Source organism: Mytilus californianus, unplaced genomic scaffold (assembly GCF_021869535.1).
Source record: "Mytilus californianus isolate M0D057914Y unplaced genomic scaffold, xbMytCali1.0.p SCAF_3, whole genome shotgun sequence".
NCBI classification, from domain to species: Eukaryota; Metazoa; Mollusca; class Bivalvia; order Mytilida; family Mytilidae; genus Mytilus; species Mytilus californianus.
The window spans coordinates 118,677,239-118,702,043 of record NW_026262679.1 but is presented as its reverse complement, the minus strand read 5'-3'; the positions used below and the strand labels follow the sequence as shown (position 1 = coordinate 118,702,043).

General features: G+C 31.9%; 1 protein-coding gene across 2 annotated transcripts in view; it reads right to left on the bottom strand.

Annotated features, from left to right (window-relative positions):
- Positions 1-3,044: 3,044 nt before the first annotated feature.
- Positions 3,045-24,805, bottom strand: part of LOC127735965 (peptidyl-prolyl cis-trans isomerase FKBP8-like) — a 34,799-nt gene continuing 13,038 nt past the window's right edge. Inside the window, exons 2-11 of one of the 2 annotated variants that reach the window (XM_052246435.1) lie at positions 22,389-23,065; positions 18,437-18,584; positions 17,971-18,058; positions 16,631-16,741; positions 14,584-14,658; positions 14,194-14,305; positions 12,697-12,786; positions 10,552-10,629; positions 8,916-9,047; positions 3,045-5,486 (exon numbers count right to left, since the gene is read on the bottom strand). In XM_052246435.1, coding sequence (XP_052102395.1) covers positions 5,400-5,486; positions 8,916-9,047; positions 10,552-10,629; positions 12,697-12,786; positions 14,194-14,305; positions 14,584-14,658; positions 16,631-16,741; positions 17,971-18,058; positions 18,437-18,584; positions 22,389-23,065 — 1,598 coding nt within the window. In that variant the 3' untranslated portion in view covers positions 3,045-5,399. The remainder of the gene's footprint in view (positions 5,487-8,915; positions 9,048-10,551; positions 10,630-12,696; positions 12,787-14,193; positions 14,306-14,583; positions 14,659-16,630; positions 16,742-17,970; positions 18,059-18,436; positions 18,585-22,388; positions 23,066-24,805) is intronic. The other variant, XM_052246436.1, reaches the window with a different exon arrangement.

Here is a 24,805-nt window from a genome sequence, read left to right as displayed (position 1 = left end):
TATTTGATACTGTACATATTTTAACATCTTATCCTATCTAGACGGAATATTTTGTGATATATATAAAGTTCCATATATATTCTGTGACTGTATCTTGCTTTAATTTGTAGGATCCTTTACAATAGATATTTCAGCTGATCTGTAACAATTCCATCTTCATGCCTTATATATCATGTACTGTATAACGACGCTAGATTAAAACTGACGAGGAAAGGTAACACCCGGGCACCGAAAGCTTTATTATTGTGAAGCCTAGTTGGCCGAGTGGTCTAGCGCGTCGGATTCAGTGCAGGCAATTTGGTGTCACGATATCTCAGTAGCATGAGTTCGAATCCCGGCAAGGGAAGAACCAAAAATTTGCGAAAGCAAATTTACAGATCTAACATTGTTGGGCTGATGTTTAGACGAGTTGTATATACAGAATGTACACAGCCATGATACAGTTTTAAAATTAAATAAACACGTTATCAGGCTTTCTAATATAAAACTATATTAACTTTTGTTCAATTATTCGATGTCGGACCAATGGGGCGTCGAACCAATGGGGTGTCGAACCAATGGGGCGTCGGACTAATGGGGTGTCGGACTAATGGGGTGTCGGAATATCGGGGCTGCCCCAATTTTTTTTACCAGTATTAAGGTATTTAGGTTAAAACAAAAATCGGAGACAAGCTCGTGCCTGTGCTACCACTACCAGAGACATGTAATACATATTACATGTCTCTGATACTACTGCACAAGACTGAAAATCATATTTGAGAGGTTTTTAATTGTTAATTTAATAGTTATTTTCTAAAATTATTAAATCTGCAAAAACAAAAGTATCCATTAACAACCCTTGAAGTATACCGATTTTCCTTTTTAGAAGACACCGGTGGAATTCCTGATGGGAGGCAGTCAACAAGAAAAACAATGGACATATTACAAAAAACAATGGACATATTACAATTAAGTAATCATTTGGCAGGGACTTTATATACTAACATATAGAAAGTGAATTAGTCCCTGCATCTGGTAACCATTTATTTCAGCTGCAAGGACCAAGATTTGGACATTCGAACTATACATGCAGGAATTAAACGCACTTGGATTTTTCTGAACCATTATAACAAGAGGCTAGCCTTATATTACACTTGATGAAAAGGGGCACACCAGCTTGTGAAATCTTAATATATTATTTGACATTTTTGGTTTTGTTTTTTTTTTTTTTGTCCTGCTGATCAATTTTGCCATTTACAATTTTAACTTAGCTCTTGTATTGTTTGAGATAACAGCCAAAAAGTGTGTAAATGGGAAGAAATTGGTCAAAGTCAAAGGACCACAACTCTCCACAAAATCATCAGACCAGGACAAAATTCGAACTTGATCTGTAACTTGTCATGATAAAACTATACATGCACTAAATATCAAATCAATGTCTTCAAGCATGAAGAAAAAAAGTGTGGAAAACTGATTTACCGGACTGACGGATGGACAGACAGACAGACAGACAGACAGACAGACAGACAGACAGACGGAGTGCAAACCTAAAGTCCCCATCGACTTCGACGGTAGGGAACTAATAAAAAACTTACCTTCAAAACTTTGTACGGTGTCCTATGAGCTTGATTACATTTAATATACTTTCTGGAATCAACTTGTACAAACACTGAATATAATCAGGCGTAATACTGACTCAAATACGGTGGATTTCTTGACCAAATCATTTTTAGATTTAATCACCCAGTATGTGTTTAAAGTTTTCTTTTAATAAATAACCAAATGTTTTCTATCACATTAAGGTCTGGATATTGTGCAGGCCAGCCCACACCGTAAATTTTGTTTCGGTCATAATGGCCAGATGAGCTAAAAGGAATAAGCTTTTTTGTATATCATCTGCCTAATATTTGAATGTTTTTAACTTTTAAAACACGTTTGATGCTTATCATTATAGTTAAAATAAATCATGATGTATTGCTTTGAATTTTGAGTATTGGAGAATATCTTATATTAATACAAAATGGAAGCCTCATTATGGTTTCAGTTTACAAAACTTATTTGGTAGCTGGAGGTAAGAAGACCCTGATAAATTAATAACATATCTGGTTGTTGCAGTTTTATAGCAAAAAATATTGTGACACTATACATTTTAATTTTTTCCTGTTGCTTCCTTAGCTTCTTTATCAGTGGCATAGCTGGTCATGAAGCTGAAAATTCTTGAAATTCTGTTAGCACTCTACTGTTTCATAATACTGTAGATTCATTTATTTTTGTGGGTACCAATTTTCGTGGATTGAGGAAATCTTACATTTTTGTGGATATTTGATTTTGTGGTTTTGTCAAAGTCTGTATACAAGCAAATGGAAAATATGTAATTTGCTGAACATTTAAATACCGACTATATCCACGAAAATTGGTATCCCATGAAAATTAATGAATCCACAGTACATAAAATGGAAAACAGGAATCACCAAACTAACACTTCTAACAGGCCACAACAACCATCAACACCAGATTCTATTGAGAGAGTAGGCATACAAACTAAGACAAACAATGAACAACAGATGGTATAGATAGACTGGTACCAGAATACAAAGTGGTGGAGTTAAACCAGTTTTACATGACTACAAACCTTACCATTTGTCTATTTTTGACCATGTTATTGAGGTAAGACACTCAAACCACCTGCACAGTGCAGCTACCAATCAGGATGACTACTAACTTGATCAAGGAAATAAAACGGACACTTGGTTACTTGGAAAACAGGTTCAGAATCCGAGATTGACATCTGGTATTGAGAACTGTCTCTCAACGAGAACCTCATGTAGACTGTAATTAACTTTTTATTTTTATTGAGTTGATGTCTCGGACACATATACCCTAAATCTTTTATATTCATTCCTATCAACTCCGTGGTGTTATAGAAGTTCAACTTTGATTCTTTACAAGAATTACTGTATTTACGCAGACTTCTGCAATTCTTTCAACCATTTTGAAGAAATGGAAATCTTTTAACTTTGTAGTAGTTGAATGGAACAAATACATCAATACAACTAACTAAAATCTACATCAAAATTATGTTTATTTCTCTGAAATATTAAATTTTGCTTTGTATTCACATACATTCTTACATAATTATGATAATTTTAATGGTAGAATTAATTACATATATATTAAACAATATATTTGAGATATTATTGCTTAAATGTATAACTTTCATTATTATGCATGAAATATTCAGTCAGAAATCAATTCATTCATGTAATACTAGCAGAAGACAAACAACATGGAATATCTAGTACAGAACTCAATATTTTAACAATGGTAAAACTATTTTCCATGTTTATTTGGGTCATTTTTCTAAAAGCTTCTTGTACGCAGTCTTTCCGACTTAGAAAATATTATAATAAAACGATATCATGTAACATGCATAACAGGGTCAAATAATTAAAATAAGTTCTAGCAATTATTGTCAATGTAAAATTAATTTTCTACCACATCAAAAAATGATAAAATATTCAATAAGTCATATTTAAGAAAGATATGAATAGAAGTAACTTTTAATGGGCTTTTTTTATTTATTTTTTTTATTGCAATACTATGTTTACTCCCTTCTAATTGAAATAATTTGGTAAAATTCATTATTCCTATCAAAACAGTTTTAATACTGAATGATACGGAAGTTAAGCTTATTCAACACTTTTAAGAGACATCCTTAAAGAGTGCATTTAACAGGATGAGAAAATCTATTTAAGGTCCATATGCTGGATATACCAAAACAGTAAAGAGGACGATAGCAAAGAAATAAAAGTTGTTAATTTAATTTTCTACAAATCGGTTTATCAAAAGTACCAAATTTTTCAACATTAATGATAAAAGTACAGGTAATTAGGCTTTCAGGCCAGCAATCAATACTCTGAAAACAATTTCTTATCAAAATGTTAAATAGAATACTGTTATGTGTTATTTTTTATATGTTTTATATGTTTCAGAGTTTAATGTGTTGTCCACTTTGCTGAACTAGAATACATTATTGCTTAGGGGTCAGCTGTCTGCGCTGAAGCCCGCTTCCGGGTGCAGGATTTTCTTGCTGCATTGAAGATCCATTAGTGGCCTTGGGCTGTTTTCTGCTCTTTGGTCAGGTTGTTGACTCTTTGACACTTTCCCCATGTCCATTCTCATTTCTATTAAACCTGTACATGTTCTGTGAGGTTTAATATGGCCAGGTCTTTTTTGTCTCTGATTTTGAACATCTTAACCAAAAAAAATACACAAGGTGATATAAATTAGTGAAAACTAATCCCCTCACCAAAATATTGCACATACAGTAGTCAGTAGTTATTGTTTTGATAGAACTTTATCTTCATAGACACTGTGAATAGGGTTACATGAAAGTCAACTGCATTATGAAAATATAAAGGTATCAACCATAGATTTCAAGACAAATATCTTTCAGCCCAATCTGCTATTTAAAGTGAGTTCTTAGTATAGTTAAAATAACTTGGACACTTTTATATTTCAACTAATTTGAACTTAAATACTTTTAAGTTTTCACATGGATTTCTTTGAACTGTTAGTTTTCAAACATCTACTGAAAAGCAAAAGCTTTAAAAAGGAATAAAAAAAACAATTCCAACATGAAACAATTACACATCAGATAAAAATCTCAAATCATAACAAACTGTTCTTCAAAATGAAGTAATGCATATAAATTTGGCCCCAAATGGTTTGACAAACCTTCTCCACATGTTGTAAATATTTATGGATTATGGGATACAAATAAAATGTATAACCACAACATCCTGAACATCTGTCTTGGCTATATTATAGGGTGTTATAATTTTTTTACATTTGCCTAACAGAATCTGAAAGGGAAGGTAAAATAAGTATTTAGACTCCTTACTGTAAACTAGTTAACAAATGCCACTGTCTTTTATATAACAATATTACAGGTGAGTAAAATTACTAACAAATCAACTACCTCATTAAGTATGCCAATCTGATTATAATCCGATGTTGTGATACGCTACGCTCCCTCTAACATCTGAACCAACTCAATATGGGGTCATGTGTGGAGAGTATCGTAGCGAAAAATAACAGCTGATTTTTATGAGATTGTAATTATGTTTTTTTGCCTATTGTTGTATACATTACGTTAAACACTACATGATGTACAGTAAAGGTATTATATTCTGTATAGGCCCTCATTAACATCATAAGAGCCAACAGTTTCCACAACCACAAAAATTGGGGTCCACAAATAAATGTATTTTAAGAGTAGCAAAATAACTGCTTCAATATGAAAGAATGCCTAAAAAACTATGTGCCTTATTTGTCTTCGAAATGATTGAAAAAAAGGTTTATACAAATAACAAGGAGATAAAGGTTTGAGAGATTTGAGATGCTATATGAAGTGATCATCAGTGATGTCCATATCTGTAAGCTGCCAGTCCTGCTGCCACCACAGCCGCCACTCCTCCACCTAACATTGCCCACTTCCACGACTTCTGAAACAAAAATATCTCATTAAAACTGATTAGAACTCATTACAGGAAAGACAGTAAAGTATGTAACCCAATTTTTAAGAATTCATTAAATTATGATTGTTTTTGTTCTTATATTTTGTTTATGCAAAAACAAGAATTAGACATTCACATTTACTGGTGGTTATGTGCATTGTGGACTTACACATTACAACATTTTGTTACTATTTATAAAAGGTTAAACACAAATCAACTTAAATCATAACCATGGTAAGTTCTTTTAACTATTTTCATTTCTCTGTTTTTTTAATTCTTGATCAGCTCTTGACAATTTATTTTGACCCTTGATCAATGTAATTTTTCATGCAATAAGAACAGTTATAAAATTTAAATCTGTAGCCTAAAAAGTAATAAAATGCTTCGCTGGGGCGCAGCTTGATACGACCGCAGAGGTCGAACCCTGAACAGTTGGGGCAAGTATGGACACAACATTCAAGCTTGATACAGCTCTGAATTTGGATTGTTATTAAATATTTGACACAGCATAGGTTTCTGACACAGAAAGAATGTGGTCTAAGAACTTGAATTTTTTTAATTTACCTATTATGGTCCAATGTCCAAAATCAAAATACATGGTTAGATTCAGCATATCAAAGAACCCCATATATTCAATTTTTGTTAAAATCAAACAAAGTTTAATTTTGGACCCCAACTTGGACAAACTTGAAAACTGGGCCCATAATCAAAAATCTAAACACATGTTTAGATTCAGCATATCAAAGAACCCCAAGAATTCAATTTTTGCTAAAATCAAACTAAGTTTAATTTTGGACCCTTTGGACCTTAATGTAGACCAATTTAAAAAACGGGACTTAAAATTAAAAATCTAAATACACGGTTTGATTTGGAATATCAAAGAACCCCAATAATTCAATTTTTGATGAAATCAAACAAAGTTTAATTTTGGACCCTTTTGACCTCAATATGAACCAATTTGATAGCTGGGCCCACAAATAAAAAATCTAAATTCATGGTTAGATTCAGCATATCAAAGAACCCCATATATTCAATTTTTGTTGAAATCAAAAAAAGTATAATTTTGGACCCCAACTTGGACCAACTTGAAAACTGGGCCCATAATCAAAAATCTAAACACATGTTTAGATTCAGCATATCAAAGAACCCCAAGAATTCAATTTTTGTTAAAATCAAACTAAGTTTAATTTTGGACCCTTTGGACCTCAATGAAGACCAATTTAAAAAACGGGACCCAAATTAAAAATCTAAAAACACGGTTAGATTTGGCATATCAAAGAACCCCAATAATTCAATTTTCGATGAAATCAAACAAAGTTTAATTTTGGACCCTTTTGACCTCAATATGAACCAATTTGATAGCGGGGCCTACAAATAAAAAATCTAAATACATGGTTAGATTCAGCATATCAAAGAACCTCATATATTCAATTTTTGTTGAAATCAAACAAAGTTTAATTTTGGACCCCAATTTGGACCAACTTGAAAACTGGGCCCATAATCAAAAATCTAAATACATGTTTAGATTCAGCATATCAAAGAACCCCATATATTCAATTTTTGTTGAAATCAAACAAAGTTTAAATACTGGACCCTATCTTGGACCAACTTGAAAACTGGGCCCATAATCAAAAATCTAAACACATGTTTAGATTCAGCATATCAAAGAACCCCAAGAATTCAATTTTTGCTAAAATCAAACTAAGTTTAATTTTGGACCCTTTGGACCTTAATGTAGACCAATTTAAAAAACGGGACTTAAAATTAAAAATCTAAATAAACGGTTAGATTTGGAATATCAAAGAACCCCAATAATTCAATTTTAGATGAAATCAAACAAAGTTTAATTTTGGACCCTTTTGACCTCAATATGAACCAATTAGATAACGGGGTCCACAAATAAAAAATCTAAATACATGGTAAGATTCAGCATATCAAAGAACCCCATATATTCAATTTTTGTTGAAATCAAACAAAGTTTAATTTTGGACCCCAATTTGGACCAACTTGAAAACTGGGCCAAAAATCAAAAATCTAAATACATGTTTAGATTCAGCATATCAAAGAACCTCATATATTCAATTTTTGCTAAAATCAAACAAAGTTTAATTTTGGACCCTTTGGACATTAAAGTAGACCAATTTGAAAACTGGACCCAAAATTAAAAATCTAAATACACTGTTAGATTCGGCATAACAAATAAATAAATGTGATCAAAGATTTTACAAATCTAATGCGCCATACTGTGCAATTAAAGATTACTTCTTGAAATTTTTCAATATTTGAAATTTGAAAAAAAAATAATATTTGAAGAATAATTCTTTTTAATTTCTGAAATCTGAAATGAGAAAAAATTGGCCCCCCACAATTTCTTTTTATCCCCCCCCCCACCTTTTTCCCCCAAAAAAATTCTTTCCCTCAAGATATGGTCATAATCTCAATTCAAATTTCCAATGGAGTTGGCAACCATAATTACCCATTTAAATTTACCATAGTGCTAACTTAATCTATTTTATAATAGAATTAATAAAAATATAGTGTCAAATCTTTCATATGGATTTTTTTGTAAAAAAAAAAGATGAAAACATTTGCAGATATTTTTACTGGTCTTCCTTTATAAATATGCATTTCTTTAAACATAATTTAAAAGCAGTGTAAGGGAAGTAACCAAAACGTTGTATTTGGATTACCTCCCTTACACTGTTTTAGATTATCTTTATTGTTCATTAACCATTACTTTATACATAATTTAAAAGCAGTGTAAGGGAGATAATTTCAATGATGTATTTGATTTATCTCCCTTACACTGCTTTAAATTATGTTTTGTACTAAAGTATTTGTCCATTAACCAGGACAACCTTGTTTTTCCCCCTTTTTTGCCCCTAATTCCTAAACGGTTTGAGCCATAACCCCCCAAAGCAAATCCTAACCATCCCTTTGTGGTATGGAAACTTGTAGTATAATTTCAGAGAGATCCATACACCGTTCCACAGTTATTGTCTGGAAACTAGAAAATGCTCATTTTTGGCCCCTTTTTGGCCCCTAATTCCTTAACTGTTGGTACCATAACCCCCAAAATCAATCCCAACCTTCCTTTTGTGGTATTTAACCTTATGGTCAAATTTCAAAAAGATCCATTCACTTAAACTAAAGTTAGAGTGCAAAAAACCAATATGTATTCGGACGACGACGCCGGACGACGACGACGACGACGACGACGACGCCAACGTCATACCAATATACGACCACAAAATTTTTTTGCGGTCGTATAAAAATTTATCACCTTTAGTTAACAATCGTATTGTAGTCTTTATTTCTAAACCAAGACGACCCAATGTATTATATTTTGAAAAATAGAAATCCCTTGGCCAATAGCCACGACATACACTATAAAATGAATAATAGCTATATACAAACCTGATTAGTGGTTGTTGTTGCTGCAGCTGCTGTTGTTGTTTTAGTCCCCATCATCTTTTTATACATATCTTTCTCTAATTCTGTTTCTTTGCTGATTTTCTGAGATAATTTCTTGATTTCTTGCTTAATAACCTACAAAAATATCTTAAAGTTATTTTAAAATGTCCTTGTTTATGAATAAAATAAATAAAACTACTTTCTTCATAAACATGTCTCAATGCATTTAGCTGATCTACAACTAATCTGAAAAAATATAACACCTCCCTTTTTTTTTTATTATCAAGGCTATATTTTTTTTGGTTAAAAACTTTTATATAACAATACTCAATTGATTTTACAAACTGAATACTTGTGGCTAACAACCAATCCTCAAAACATGTAATTCTCTTTTGACATTACCATGGAAACATTAGTTTAAAAGGAAACAATCTCTTTCTTTTTTCTTTTTTTTTCTAAAATATTAAAATGGAAATAAATGGAGAATGTGTTCCCATGGACAGATAATGCCCCTGCTTGCATACAACATTATAAAGGGATATAACTTAAGAACGATAAAAGTGATGCTACCCAAATTTGTATTTGATCTGAGTTTTGTGGTAATAAGTATTGTGTATAGGTTTCATAATGTTTGGTTGGGGCAAACTTAAGTTATTTTTTTCAATTAATAAAGGGGCATAACTCGATAATGGTTAAAGTGACGCCACCAAAATTTAACTTGATCTATGTTTTGTGGTAATAAGCATTGTGTATAGTTTCATAACAATGGGTTGAGGCAACTTAAGTTAGAGAACAGAAAGTAAAAATTTTGCATTTTTTTCCATTTATAAAGGGGCATAACACGAGAATGGTTAAAGTGACCCCACCAAAATTCAAACTTGATCTGTATTTTGTGGTAATAAGTATTGTATATAAGTTTCATAACATTTGGTTGAGGCAAACTTAAGTTAGAGAACGGAAACAAAATTTTTGTAATTTTTCCATTTATATAAGGGGCAGAACTCTAGATAGGTTAGAGTGACACTATCAAAATTCAAACTTGATCTGTATTTTGTGGAAATAAGCATTGTGCATAAGTTGCATAACATTTGGTCGAGGCAAACTTAAGGTAGAGAACGGAAACTAAATTTTTTTCCATTTTTCCATTTATAAAGGGGCATAACTCTAGAACGGTTAAAGTGAGGCCACCAAAATTCAAACTTGACCTGTGTTTTGTGGTAATTAGCATTGTGTATAAGTTTCATAACATTTGGTTGAGGCAAACTCAAGTTAGAGAAAGGAAACTAATTTTGGGACGGACTGACGTAGGTACAGACGGACAAGGGTAAAACTTAATGCCCCCTCCGCTATGGCGGGGGCATAAAAACCATATCTTAAATTCATCAAGAAAGTAATTTTACATAGACATGACAAAAAATGTATGAATATTCCGGCATCAATTTAACAAATAAAAATAACCAACTCATATATGGTTTAGGAATATACAATAATGATAGTGAACTATGTAAATGTTTATCTTTCCTTTAATACATCATCAGCAAATATTAACAAAACCCTTTATTTCTTATGTACAGTACAATCCTACGATATTTTCCTATGCATTGATAAAAGATTGTGCAGATAGGTAGGAGTTTCTTACCTTAGAATCTGGCTCCAGTCTAAAGGCTTTCTGTAAGTACTGAATCCCTTCTTTTGTATTACCTTTTGCTGTATGAGCCTGAAATGAAAATACATGTAATTAATTTTTTTGCACATAATTTGACACTCCTACTTTCCTAATGTTGTTTTTGTTATTATGTAATGTGATTTTTTTTTTGTATCATAAATTAATAAATTTTCTATTTTGGTTAATGTAAATTCAGAAATTAATGCATGCATTAATCAAATTACTGATTACTAGTAAACTAGAAAATGTAAGATCTAATTAATGGGATTCCAAGGATTTTGTAAAGGAAAATCACTAATGAAATTATGAATGCAAGTTTTTATTATTGCGAAACTGATACTGTTACGTTTTTCGCATTAATCAAAACATTGCAATAATTCCTGAATTTACAGTAATTGATAAACAAACTGTTGGCACAGAGATATGTCTCACCTGTCAGCATAAAATTCAGAAAAAGACAATCTGATGGACAACAACTTTAATTCAAAGTCCATGGACCCAACTTTAATTCAAAGTCACTGGACCATGATCTAGTGGGCTGGGCCTCGAAATGGTCAATAAACTGAGATGTACAGACAATAATGTAACATAAAATGTAAAATATCGTAGTCAATTGTAAGTAGTTCCTATCAATCTAACTTAAGCAGAAAACTTAACATTGAAAATTGCTAATTAATTCAAGGTCACTGGACCATGTCCTAGGGTGCAGGGCCTAAAAATTGTTGTCAAACTGATATGTACTGATGGTAATGCAACCTGATACAAAATATCATTGATCCATCACAAGTAGTTTTCATCAAACTGACTTAAGCAGAAAACATAACATTGAAAATTGCTAATTAATTCAAAGTCACTGGACCTTGACCTAGGCAACAGGGCCTTAAAATAGTTGTCAAACTGATATGTACTGATAATAATGCAACTTTACATTAAATATCAATGATTTATCACAAGTAGTTCCAATCAAACTAACTTAAGCAGAAAACTTAAGAATTGTTGATGCCAACATCGTCATCGTCCTCACCAGAAAAGCCAATCCCTATGTCTATTTTTCGGCGAGACAAAAAAAACTAATCCAAGAATTAGAATGTTGTAAAATCTTCAATAATTGCCTAAAAAACCCATTGATTTATGAATGACAACAGGTCATGAGTGAATTATCAATGTTGTTGTGTCACTAGTGGGAAGTTTTATATTTTGAATTCTTGGATTAATTTTCATTTTGTTATATTGACATTTAATGTAAAACATTGAAAATGCAAAGAAGTACATCTTTAGATACGTTTTTACATTGTCCTGATGCATCTTCTCTGACAATGTGTTGACATAAATTTTCTCTAATTTTCATGCTATTTTCACATTTCTCGATCGGTGTGAGAAAAGTATCTCATCTCTAGAGTAAACTTTGTTCTCAGCAAATGATTGGTCCAAATTCAATTATTACTTCAAATTTTCTTGATCTCTACTGAATTTTCTATTTGTGATGTCACGAAAAAAGGCGCCCATGCCTATGCCGCCACAAGAACACCACTTTCTGCAAATCTTTGAGAAGGAAGGATAAACTTTGTTTAGATATCGTCTTAAAATCATTATAGAGAAACAGATTCCACCACTATAACATGTGTATTACAATATTTCTCCACTCTCAACAGTTAAATTTTAAATATTCAAAAAGCACGGCAAGCCTTGCGTTTTAAATTTTAAAATTGAACTGTCTCGAGTGGTGAAATACGGTAACACATATTATGCAGTGGTGGAATCTATATGTTAAATAAATGAACTTGTGGTATACTTTTGTCTTTAGCTATATCTTAATGGGCTATTTGTCCTGTTGGAAATTTGGAGTTGATGGCAGATCTTCGATAGTTTCTGTTTAATTTATTTATAGATTGTCTAGATCAGGGGGAATTTAGACCTTAACATATCATAGAGACAATTGTTTATTGGTGAAGACCAAATGTGTACATCTAGATGCCATTTAGGTCTTTTTATTATTGGGTGACTTTTTGATGTAGAACCTGCATCTCCTTTTATTCATATTACATCCATGACTTTAAAAATTGGTAAAACATTTTTTAAAATAACATTTGTTATGACTTGGAAATGAATTCTGATTACCTTTCCAAGTCTGAAGAGAGCTTTAACATTTTGCGGCTGTAAATCTAACACTGACTGACAGGATTTTATAGCTGCATCATAAGCTTCTACCTACAAAAAAAATGGAATCAGAACCAATGACTTCATAGGATAAATCACCAGGGAAATACAGACAACAAAATTAAACTGTGTCAAGTCATACAATTTAATACAAAATATATAAAAATGTTAACAAGATACAAACTAAAGGCTCTTTTAAATGAAATAGCCTGTGTTGCTCACCTGGATCTATGTGAGCTTGAACAATGGTCATTCTCAAAACTTAAAAGATAAATTCTCTATTTTGTTGATCTTGTATTGCTGATCATTCTTGCTGTATACAGTTTTTTTTTCTTTATCTACTCTAGTTTTGTCATAAATGCAAAAAATAAATGGGCAAAAATGTCATTAAAGGGCAATACCTCCTAATAAAATCGACTGACAATTTTAGCTATGTTGACCTATTTGTAGATCTTGTCTTGCTGTTTGCAGTTTCTCTCTATCTACTATATTTTTTCCCAAAATGCAAAAAATGAGTAAAAATCAGCATTTAATTGCAATAACTCCATTAGGAGTTGTTTGACAATTTTGGATAATAGACAATACTTGCATTTTACACCTAATTCTTTTTTTTTTTTTGCAATTGCAGCCATGTTTGTTGGCAGGAATGATCATCAGGCATAATTTTTAAACTACATGTCATTACTATTACCACATTAAGTTAATGTTTATTGTGTGTAATTAACACACTTTTTTCATAATCTGGAATTACTTATGCTCTTTACCCCTGTATAAATTGGGTAGATTTCCAAATTAATTAAAAATCTCACAAAGAAAATTCTATTTTTGATACAAAATATATTTCCCCCTTGTTCTGTCCTCTCTAAGGTACTCATACAGTATAAAATATATTTTATCTACAAAATACTTAAAAATGCAAAACTGCTCATGTTATCAAGTCATTCTATTAAGTATATTAAATTTTGTTTCATTTCAATGTAAACTGTACGAAACTTTTACATTGAAAAACATCTTTAAAAATATATTTTGCCAAATCTATGTTTGATGTTGGTTACCTACAAAATCAACATGATAAAAATAAAATTGAAGATTCATAACTAAATGCACTATGAAGAAATTCTGTCAAGCTTTGTTCCATTTCAATGTATACTGTAAGAGATCACAAACCAGTATATTAAGGTCATCTTGTCTCTTCTGCAAAAAATCAAATTCTGTCAAAACGAGAAATGATAGAGTGAAGACAGCAGTACAGGTAGATAGCAAAGGGCTATGTATTTTTCTTGACCACACAGGCTAGCTTTTCAAATATGTCATCATGGGAAATTTATCTTCTACATCATGGACAGAATGTTAAATGTTACCTTAAGTTGGCAAGCTGTCATATCATTACAACACTTTAGTCTACAGTTTGATAGGTCTTGGAGTTTTGTAGGGGTTCTTTGTAATGTTAAATGTTACCTTAAGTTGGCAAGCAGCCATATTATTACAACACTTTAGTCTACAGTCTGCTAGGTCTTGCAGTTTTGCAGGGGTTCCTTGTAATGAACCGGATTCTAAAATCTTTATTGCCCTGTTATAAAAAATCAAAACTCTTCATTAAAACTAAGAATTTTATGGTATCTATTTGGGCTCTTTTTTGTAGCTTTTGTTTTCCTTATGAATAATATCAATTCAATTTAAGATCATATTTGTTTGTTTGTTTTTAAACTTTAACTAGTTTAAACTGTAACTGACATGTTAAAAAAATTATGAAAATCATAATAATAATTTATATAATTCATTTTACAAATGTACCTATTTTCATTGACAACGGACTATATTGTTTACATAATGTACACTTTAACTTACTTATTGTATGAATTAATTGCTCCTGCATAATCATTTCTTCCAAAAACCTCATTGCCTCGTTCTCTTTTCTTTTCCCTTAAGGAAAAAATAATTCGCCTTATATATCAATACTGGCATCCATATTGTTAGTAACATATATTTTTGGACATTACATCAACAAATAAAAGATTCTTTTAACAAGAGGCTCTCAAGAGCCTGAATCGCTCACCTGTATATCTCAGAGGAGAAGATTTTTAAATGTTAGCAAACTTGATGAACAAATTGTATAAAATTGTCTTTAAAGGGCAATAACTCCTTAAGGGGTCAATTGACAATTTTGGTCATATAACTTTTTTGTAGATCTTACTTTGCTGAACATTATTGCTGCTTACAGTTTATATATATCAATGATAATATTCAAAATAATAACAAAAAACTGCAAAATTTTGTTAAAACTACCAATTCGGTGGCAGCAACCCAACAATGGGTTGTTCGATTCGTCTGATAATTTCAGGGCCGTTAGATCTTGACCAATTAAACAATTTTACAACTGTCACATTTGCTCTAGAAGATGTAGTTTTTGAGATATAAGCCAAAAACTGCATTTGACCCTTATGTTCTATTTTTAGCCATGGCGGCCATGTTTGTCGATGGATACAAACTTCAGATATAATTTATAAACAAGATACCCTAAGGAACATTTATTTAAAGTTTGAAGGTAATTGGCCTAGTAGTTTCAGAGGAGAAGATTTTTAAATGTTAGCAAACTTGATGAACAAATTGTGTAAAATTGTCTTTAAAGGGCAATAACTCCTTAAGGGGTTAATTGACAATTATGGTCATATTAACTTTTTTGTAGATCTTACTTTGCTGAACATAATTGCTGCTTACAGTTTATATATATCTATGATGATATTCAAAATAATAACAAAAAACTGCAAAATTTTGTTAAAACTACCAATTCGGTGGCAGCAACCCAACAATAGGTTGTTCGATTTGTCTGAAAATTTCAGGGGCGATAGATCTTGACCAATTAAACAATTTTACAACTGTCACATTTGCTCTAAAAGATGTAGTTTTTGAGATATAAGCCAAAAACTGCATTTGACCCTTATGTTCTATTTTTAGCCATGGCGGCCATGTTTGTTGATGGATACAAACTTCGGATACAATTTATAAACAAGATACCCTAAGGAACATTTAATTAAAGTTTGAAGGTAATTGGCCCAGTAGTTTCAGAGGAGAAGATTTTTAAATGTCAGCAAAATTAAACAAATTGTGTAAAATTGTTTTTAAAGGGCAATAACTCCTTAAGGGGTTAATTGACAATTATGGTCATAATAACTTTTTTGTAGATCTTACTTTGCCGAACATTATTGCTGCTTACAGTTTATATATATCTATAATAATATTCAAAATAATAACAAAAAACTGCAAAATTTTGTTAAAACTACCAATTCGGTGGCAGCAACCCAACAATGGGTTGTTAGATTCATCTGAAAATTTCAGAGCTGATAGATCTTGACCAATGAAACAATTTTACCCCTGTCAGATTTGCTCTAAAAGCTTTAGTTTTTGAGATATAAGCCAAAAACTGCATTTGACCCCTATGTTCTATTTTTAGCCATGGCGGCCATGTTTGTCGATGGATCAAAACTTCGGATACAACTTATAAACTAGATACCCTAGGGAACATTTAGTTAAAGTTTGAAGGTATTTGGCCCAGTAGTTTCAGAGGAGAAGATTTTTGAAATAGTTTACGACGACAGATGACGACGACAGACGACGGACGACGACGGACGCCAAGTGATGGTATAAGCTCACATGGGGCCCTTCGGGCCCTGGTGAGCTAAAAATGATGATGAAATATTTCTTTCTATGCTAAAAACTTTCGAAAATTTTTATTTGTAACTTAATTAAAAATATCGAATATATCTTTGTAATCTTACATAGCAGAATACATAGTTAGCTTCTTTCATCATTTTTACATATAAAAGAATATCATAACAACATGAGTACAATTTATGAATGAAAACATTTGATTAACCCAGATAAAAAAAACACTTACGCCATATCAAGTCTCTCATCCACATCCAATTTATTAATATCAGGAGCTTCTTCCTTCTTTTTTAATTTAATCATGTATGTAATTGTAGCATTTGGAGGAATGTCAGGATTCCTGAAAATGATATGAAATAACTTGAAAATAATTATCTAGGAACAGGTCAATATGAACATATCAAAGCTTAAGTGTGGATAATATTGTTGATAGAGTCTATGCAACTATAGACTCACATAAACCCTGCTATGTGTTTACTTTGTTAACTTCCATATCTTGTAGAATGTTTGGCATAATGTATAGTTTATCATATTAACCTGTCATTTTAATTTGGTAATATTTGTTGAAGCTGTAGTCTTTTAATACTATCTGCATGTAGATCATGGATGTCTTTTTTGGGGGGGTTTGATGAAGTTATTAGGTTCTTTTTTTATTGCTGTCTATCCTTGATCTCTGTGATTCATTTGTGTACATTACTTGTTAAATAAACTTAAGGATTTGGTTTCATCATGATGGTGTTCAGCAGTTGTGGACCCTAAACAGTTTATGAAAGTTACACTGTTTTTCGAAAGGTTGATGATGAAGACATTTGCCTACAGCATTTGCAATCTTATTTGAAAGATCACTTTTGTACAATAAAGCAGAAAGGAATATTTACAGCTGTTATCATGTTGACAGATCACTCAACTCATATAGCCAAATGAAAAATAAATAGAAAAGGTGTCCATGGGACACAGATGATGTTTCCACTTGCATATAGTGTTATAAAGGGACATAACTAGAGAACTGTAAAAGTGACGGCACCCAAATTTGAACTAGATCTGTGTTTTATGGTAATAAGCATTGTGTATAAAGTTTCATAACATTTGGTTGAGGCAAACTAAAGTCAGAGCACGGAAACAAAAAAATCAGCAATTTTTTCATTTATAAAGAGGCATAATTCTAGAACAGTAAAAGTGACGCCACCCAAATTTGAATCTGTGTTTTCTGGTAATAAGCATTGTGTATAAGTTTTATAACATTTGGTTGAGGCAAATTAAAGTTAGAGAACGGAAAATAATTTTGGGGCGTACTTATGGACGTACATACAGACAGACAAAGGTAACACTTAATGCCCGTCTGCCGTGGTGGGGGCATAAAAATTGGATTTACATCATACCAGTTTTTATTTTGAACCGATTAGGAAAAAGCCCATCACAATAGTGAAACCCTGCACATTAAAAGTTATATAAACTTCAAGCAAGATGATCTCTATAAAGTTGCTTTTGAACACAAATTCAGGCACATACAAAATAAAAACAGACTGCAAAAAATGTGAAATGAAAATGGCAGACTATTCTCATGTATACCTTCCCAGTTCTCCATAAGCATATTTTGCATCTGTAGTTAATTCAATTGTCTGTCCAACTTTTGTTGTCATAACACCAAGATCCCATGCTAAAAATATATAAATATATTATTTTCTAATAAATCAGGGTTTTCATAAAATTGAATAATTAAATAAGTAACAGTGCTGAAATTAATATTTACAAACGACTCCTTCTTCAGATATATATTTATTCTCTCAATGTAGAATTATGGTTAATAAAGGCACTATCTGTAGAAAACCATTTATTCTAAAACTTTATTATTTCTGAATGTTTCACATCAATGATATGAATCTGTAATGAATGAATAAAAAGTATGTAAGGTATAAGATGTTCAAGTTATTGCTTAAAACCTTTCACGGATCATCTAGTTGAAGAACAGCTGAAGTGTTTTTTTTTTTATATATATATACATGTTCTGGTATTTCTCAATAATATAAGGTAATACCTTGTATAACATCCCCTTCACCAACAGGAAAACTCAGGTCTTCTAAAGTGTCAACAACAGTCCCATCTTCCAACTTGCCACTTGTGTTAATGGTCACTATATCTCCATGATAAGGCTTTATGTCTTCAACATCTTCTCCATCAAGTACCTGGGAACAAAAAAGTGATGTATAACTGTCAATATCAAATAATGTAATATATTAAATACTTCATAAAAACTTTTTGTTCACAATGTTCCAATGTGACATTCCTTTCTAATACTGGACAACTCATCTCAATAATTTTCTGTAATGCTCTTGTTTGTCACAAATTTTAAGTACCTTCTTTCTACAAATTTCTGAATTTATAGTAGTCCCTTATCATAAACCTTCACTTTTGTAAATCTACAAATGTAATAAAATGCTCTGCAGGGCGCAGCTTGATACGACCGCAGAGGTCGAACCCTGAACAGTTGGGGCAAGTATGGACACAACATTCAAGCTTGATACAGCTCTGAATTTGGATTGTGATTAAATATTTGACACAGCATAGGTTTCTGACACAAAATGAATGTGGTCTAAGAACTTAAAAATTTTAAATTGGACATTCACCTATTATGGTCAAATATCCAAAATCTAAATACATGGTTAGATTCAGCATATCAAAGAACCCCAAGAATTCAATTTTTGATGAAATCAAACAAAGTTTAATTTTGGACCCTTTTGACCTCAATGTGGACAAAGTTGATAACGGGGCCCAAAAATCAAAAATCTAAATACATGGTTAGATTCAGCATATCAAAGAACCCCATATATTCAATTTTTGTTGAAATCAAACAAAGTTTAATTTTGGACCCCGATTTGGACCAACTTGAAAACTGGGCCCATAATCAAAAATCTAAATACATGTTTAGATTCAGCATATCAAAGAACCCTAAAAATTCAATTTTTGTTAAAATCAAACTAAGTTTAATTTTGGACCCTTTGGACCTTAATGTAGACCAATTTGAAAACGGAACCAAAAATTAAGAATCTAAATACACAGTTAGATTCGGCATATCAAAGAACCCCAATAATTCAATTTTTGATGAAATCAAACAAAGTTAAATTTTGGACCCTTTGGACCTCAATGTGGACCAATTTAAAAACGGGGCCCAAAATCCAAAAACTTAATACACGGTTAGATTCAGCATATTAAAGAACCCCAAGAATTCAAGAATAAAACCCCATTGAAATTGATCAAGAAATAAGCAATTTATACGAAGTATCTTCTTTTGCACAATACTGTGCAATTGAATATTTCTTGCTATTGCGCAATACTGTACAATTGACAATTTCTTGCTATTGCGCAATATTGTGCTTTTGGATATTTCTTGCTATTGCGCAATACTGTGCAATTGAAGATTTCTTGCTATTGCGCAATACTGTGCAATTGAAGATTTCTTGCTATTGTGCAATGCAATTGAAAATTTCTTGCTATTGCACAATACTTATTATATAATAATTTACACATCCTGTTTGGTGTGTATCTCCTACCATATCATTATTATTTGCTTTTAAATATAAATCAGAAATAACCAACTTAAAATGGAAAATTTTAAAAGAAAAAAAAAATGAAAAAAAGAAAAAAAAAAATCCCCCCCCCCAAATTTTTTGAACCCCCTTATGATTCATCACCCCTAAACTCAATCCCAGCCTTCACTTTGTGGTATGGTACCTTGCAGTACAATTTCAGAGAGATCCATACACTTGAACACAAGTTATTGTCTGGAAACTAGAAAAATGCTTATTTTTGGCCCCTTTTTGGCCCCCAATTCCTAAACGTTTCGGGCAATTACCCCCAAACTCAATTCCAGCTTTCCCTTTGTGATATGGAACCTTGTAGTACAATTTCAGAAATATCCAAACACTTACACACAAGTTATTGTCATGAAACTAGAAATATGCTTGTTTTTTGCCCCTTTTTTGGCCCCTAATTCCTAAAATTTTGAGGCAATTACCCCCAAAATCAATTACAGCCTTCCCTTTGTGATATGGAACCTTGTGGTACAAAATGTACAATGTCAGAGAGATCCATACACTTACACACAAGTTATTGTCTGGAAGTTACAAAAATGCTTATTTTTGGCCCCTTTTTGGCCCCTAATTCCTTAACTGTTGGTACCATAACCCCCAAAATCAATCCCAACCTTCCTTTCGTGGTATTGAACCTTATGGTAAAATTTTATGGAGATCCATTCACTTAAACTAAAGTTAGAGTGCGAAAACCAATGTGTCTTCGGATGACGCCGGACGACGACGACGACGCCAACGTCATACCAATATACGACCAAAAAATTTTTAATTTTTGCGGTCGTATAAAAATGTAATAAAATGAATTTAAAGAAGTTTTTGTATGCAGGTTTATGTTGTTTTACCATAAATGTTTAAAAAACATTTTTAACATGTTTAAAATTAGACATTTTGTCAGAGTTTTATACACACTTGGAAAATAGGAGATAACCTCATATTCTATATGTTTCAGTTGTGAAAAAAGTGGTTAATATAAAATTTTGATTGATTGATTGTTGTTTAATGCCACTTTAAGCACTATTTTGCTATTTCGTGGCAGTCACTGAGTCAGTTTTTATTGGTGGAAGAAGCCGGAGTGCCCAAAGAGAACCACTGACCTTCGGTAGGAAAACTAACATTCCTAGTCAATAAAGTTTGGAGTCGAGTGCACCTGCCACTTGCTAATTCAAACTCTCAACCTCAGTGTTGACAGGCTAGTGATACAGTAGTTCGACTACTTAGACCCCTCGGCCACCAAGGCCACTTTTATACAGTCATACAGATGTGATTCATTGCTGGTCCACTTCCAATTTGTGGTTCTAAAGACTTGACAAACTTATTTTGTGGTTCTAATGACTTGACAAACTTATTTTGTGGTTCTAATGACTTGACAAACTTATTTTGTGGTTCTAATGACTTGACAAACTTATTTTGTGGTTCTAAAGACTTGACAAACTTATTTTGTGATTCTAATGACTTGACAAACTTAGTTTGTGGTTCTAATGACTTGACAAACTTATTTTGTGGTTCTAATGACTTGCCAAACTTATTTTGTGGTTCTAATGACTTGACAAACTTATTTTGTGGTTCTAAAGACTTGACAAACTTATTTTGTGATTCTAATGACGTGACAAACTTATTTTGTGGTTCTAATGACATGACACTTATTTTGTGGTTCTAAAGACTTGACAAACTTATTTTGTGGTTCTAATGACTTGACAAACTTATTTTGTGGTTCTAATGACATGACACTTATTTTGTGGTTCTAAAGACTTGACAAACTTATTTTGTGGTTCTAAAGACTTGACAAACTTATTTTGTGGTTCTAATGACTTGACAAACTTATTTTGTGGTTCTAATGACGCGACAAACTTATTTTGTGGTTCTAATGACGTGACAAACTTATTTTGTGGTTCTAATGACGTGACAAACTTATTTTGTGGTTCTAATGACGTGACAAACTTATTTTGTGGTACGAATGACTTGACAAACTTATTTTGTGGTTCTAATGACTTGACAAACTTATTTTTCTGAGAATGTTTTGATGTATGCTCTCAAGTAACAAGTACTGGACATACTGGAAGTGAACGAAAAGACTTCATACAAAGTTGTTTCTTTACAACCAATCTGTGAAGTCAATGCTTTCACAAATTTTTTATAAAGAAATAAATTGTTTATGTCTTTGAATTTCATTAACTACTTATAAATGATAAATTGCTGATAAAGAAAGCGACTATTGTGAACACCCAGGTGACTAGATATTGCTTTTGACAGTCTAGGAAATGGAAGTGACGGACAGGAACTCGACTTCTTCGCCTCAGTCACCCGTTAGCATAAGCCCTGAAAGTGAGCTAAATTCAACATAGTTGTAGTGGCTTCATGCTTTTTATATAATGTAAGTTTAAGCATTAAATGAATCTTTACCTTTTGCCTTAATAAACCATTCCCTAGTAAGTCTAAGTAACCATCTTCATCCTCATCCTTCTTTTTTTCTTTTGTTTTATCTTTTACATCATTTTCCTTGATGTTATCTGGATTTGGTTGAATTGCTTCTCTTTCCTCTTCGACTGAACTTGATTCTTCTTTAACTACTTCTGATTGTTCTGAATTTTGTTCATTTGCTTTTTCCTCTGAAGAATTTTCATTTATTTCACTATTTGAACTAGCTGAATCTTTATCCTGAGTTTCTGACGATTCGTTCATTTGTTCTCTCTCATATTGTTCATCAAACTTACATACCTCTGTGACATATGTAGCTATATTTTTAGAAAAATCTTTCACTATTCCATCTGATATGTCATTAGCAATGTCTTCTACGATTTCATTAGGCACACTTTTACTCTGAATGGTGTCAGTTTTATCTCGACTAGAATTTATAGAATCACTATTATTTGTTTGTTCTGATATATTAACACTATCTGTTATTGCCCCTGTTTTAATGTTTGTGTCCCCTGTTTTATCTGGAATGCCATTGACCTTTTGATTAGACACATTGTCTTGACTGTCACTTGCAGTTATACATTCATTTGAATTCAATTTTGCTAGCTGTTGTTTTCTTTGCTCCTCCGTGATGGCATTAGTATTTTGGTCACTATCAGACACTAAAATCATATAAATATTAAAAAATCAAATACACATATCAGTCAATCAAGTCCAGGTACTTTAGAATAATTCTTACATGATTTGCATATCTACAAATACTTGAATTTGATTGGTCCATTAGAATTTTTCCCTTGGTTTACACTTCGATAAACCATGTTGCCGAAACTACTTTCACTGATCAATTCATGCGCTATACACATGCATGAGATCCAGGGGTACTGAGCAAATTGAGATTGAAAAACAAATTACATAATTTTTTTAAGCATAGAAAAAAGAAATATTGCATTCAAGCTTAGAAAATGTCTGAAATTTAAATAAATTAAAATTCCGTTAAATATCATGAATGATCTTACCGCATTAAAGTCATGGTAAAACATGACGTCATACGAATGAAAACTCTCAATCTGAAGATTATTACGTTACTTGTACGCTTCAAATTCGGATAATATCTCATTAAAAGGACATATTTGAGGTATGTGTCAGATGTTTCATTTTAGATTCTATTGCATTAATCGCACATTTATGGATTTCAGTAAGTCAGTATGGCGGCTAACTCCGTATTTACGACATGTCCATTGTGCATTTGATGATAAAAAGAAGCCAACGAATACAAAAATCTTAATTAAAAATTGCGAATGTTTTGCTAAGAATAATAAGGATTAAACACATTTTTTTTCTAGAGGTTTAATTGATGTGTAAACTGGGGCGATTAACTCACAAACTGAATAAAAGTCCTTTTTTATTCAGTTTGTGAGTTAATCACCCCGGTTTACACATCAATAACCTCTAGAAAAAAATGTGTTTAATCCTATAATGTTGCAAGTGTCTCATCATTAATTTTGATCAATTAATTCACCAAAAGCATCAGTAATTTACATTGTGATTAAGAATGGTGGAAAAAATAGTTCTTTGAAATAGACAACAATGTATTTACAATGTAGATAAATTCTTTTTAACTCAGTGGATGTCTTATGTCATATCTTTGACCTAATTTCCTAATGTATGTAGAGTAAGACTTTGGTTGGCTTGCTTGTTTTGTTTGTATAAACATTTGATCAAGCATCGTAATTTAAGATTGACATCTGCAAACAATATAATAAGGCGGAGTTAAATATAGATTCTACCACTGCATCGAGTGTGATACGATATTTATCCACTCGAGACAGTTAAATTTTCAAATTTAAAACGTGTTGCTCGCCGAGCGTTTTAAATATTTAAAATTTAACTGTCGAGAGTGGATAAATATCGTATTACATGAGATTTGGTGGTGGAATCTGTTTCTCTAATGATTATCAAACAATACGCAGGAAAATTTTTTCCTTCTTTTCGAATGATCTGCAAAAAGATGTGTTCTTTCTATGTGACGTCATCAGGCATGGTCGCCTTTTTTCATGCCGTCACAATAGGAAATTCAGAGGAAAGCAAGAAAATTCGACGTCATAATCGGATTTTAACCAATGAAGAACTGAGATCAAACGAACCACACGTTGATTAAATTTTTTTATACAATGGGTGCAGAAAAGGATAAATTGACGAAGAATTAGAGAAACCTGTATACATTATATTTAGATTCCTAACCTCCAGGATAACATCCAATCAAATTTCAGTATAATATGTTTTTGTTACTTGGAAAATTTGGTGTAGATGGTTGATCTTTATTTATTTCTAGGCTCCTGGCAATTTGGAGCTTGTCATAAAATATTGTAAAAGACACCTGTCTATTATTGAAGATTATATGT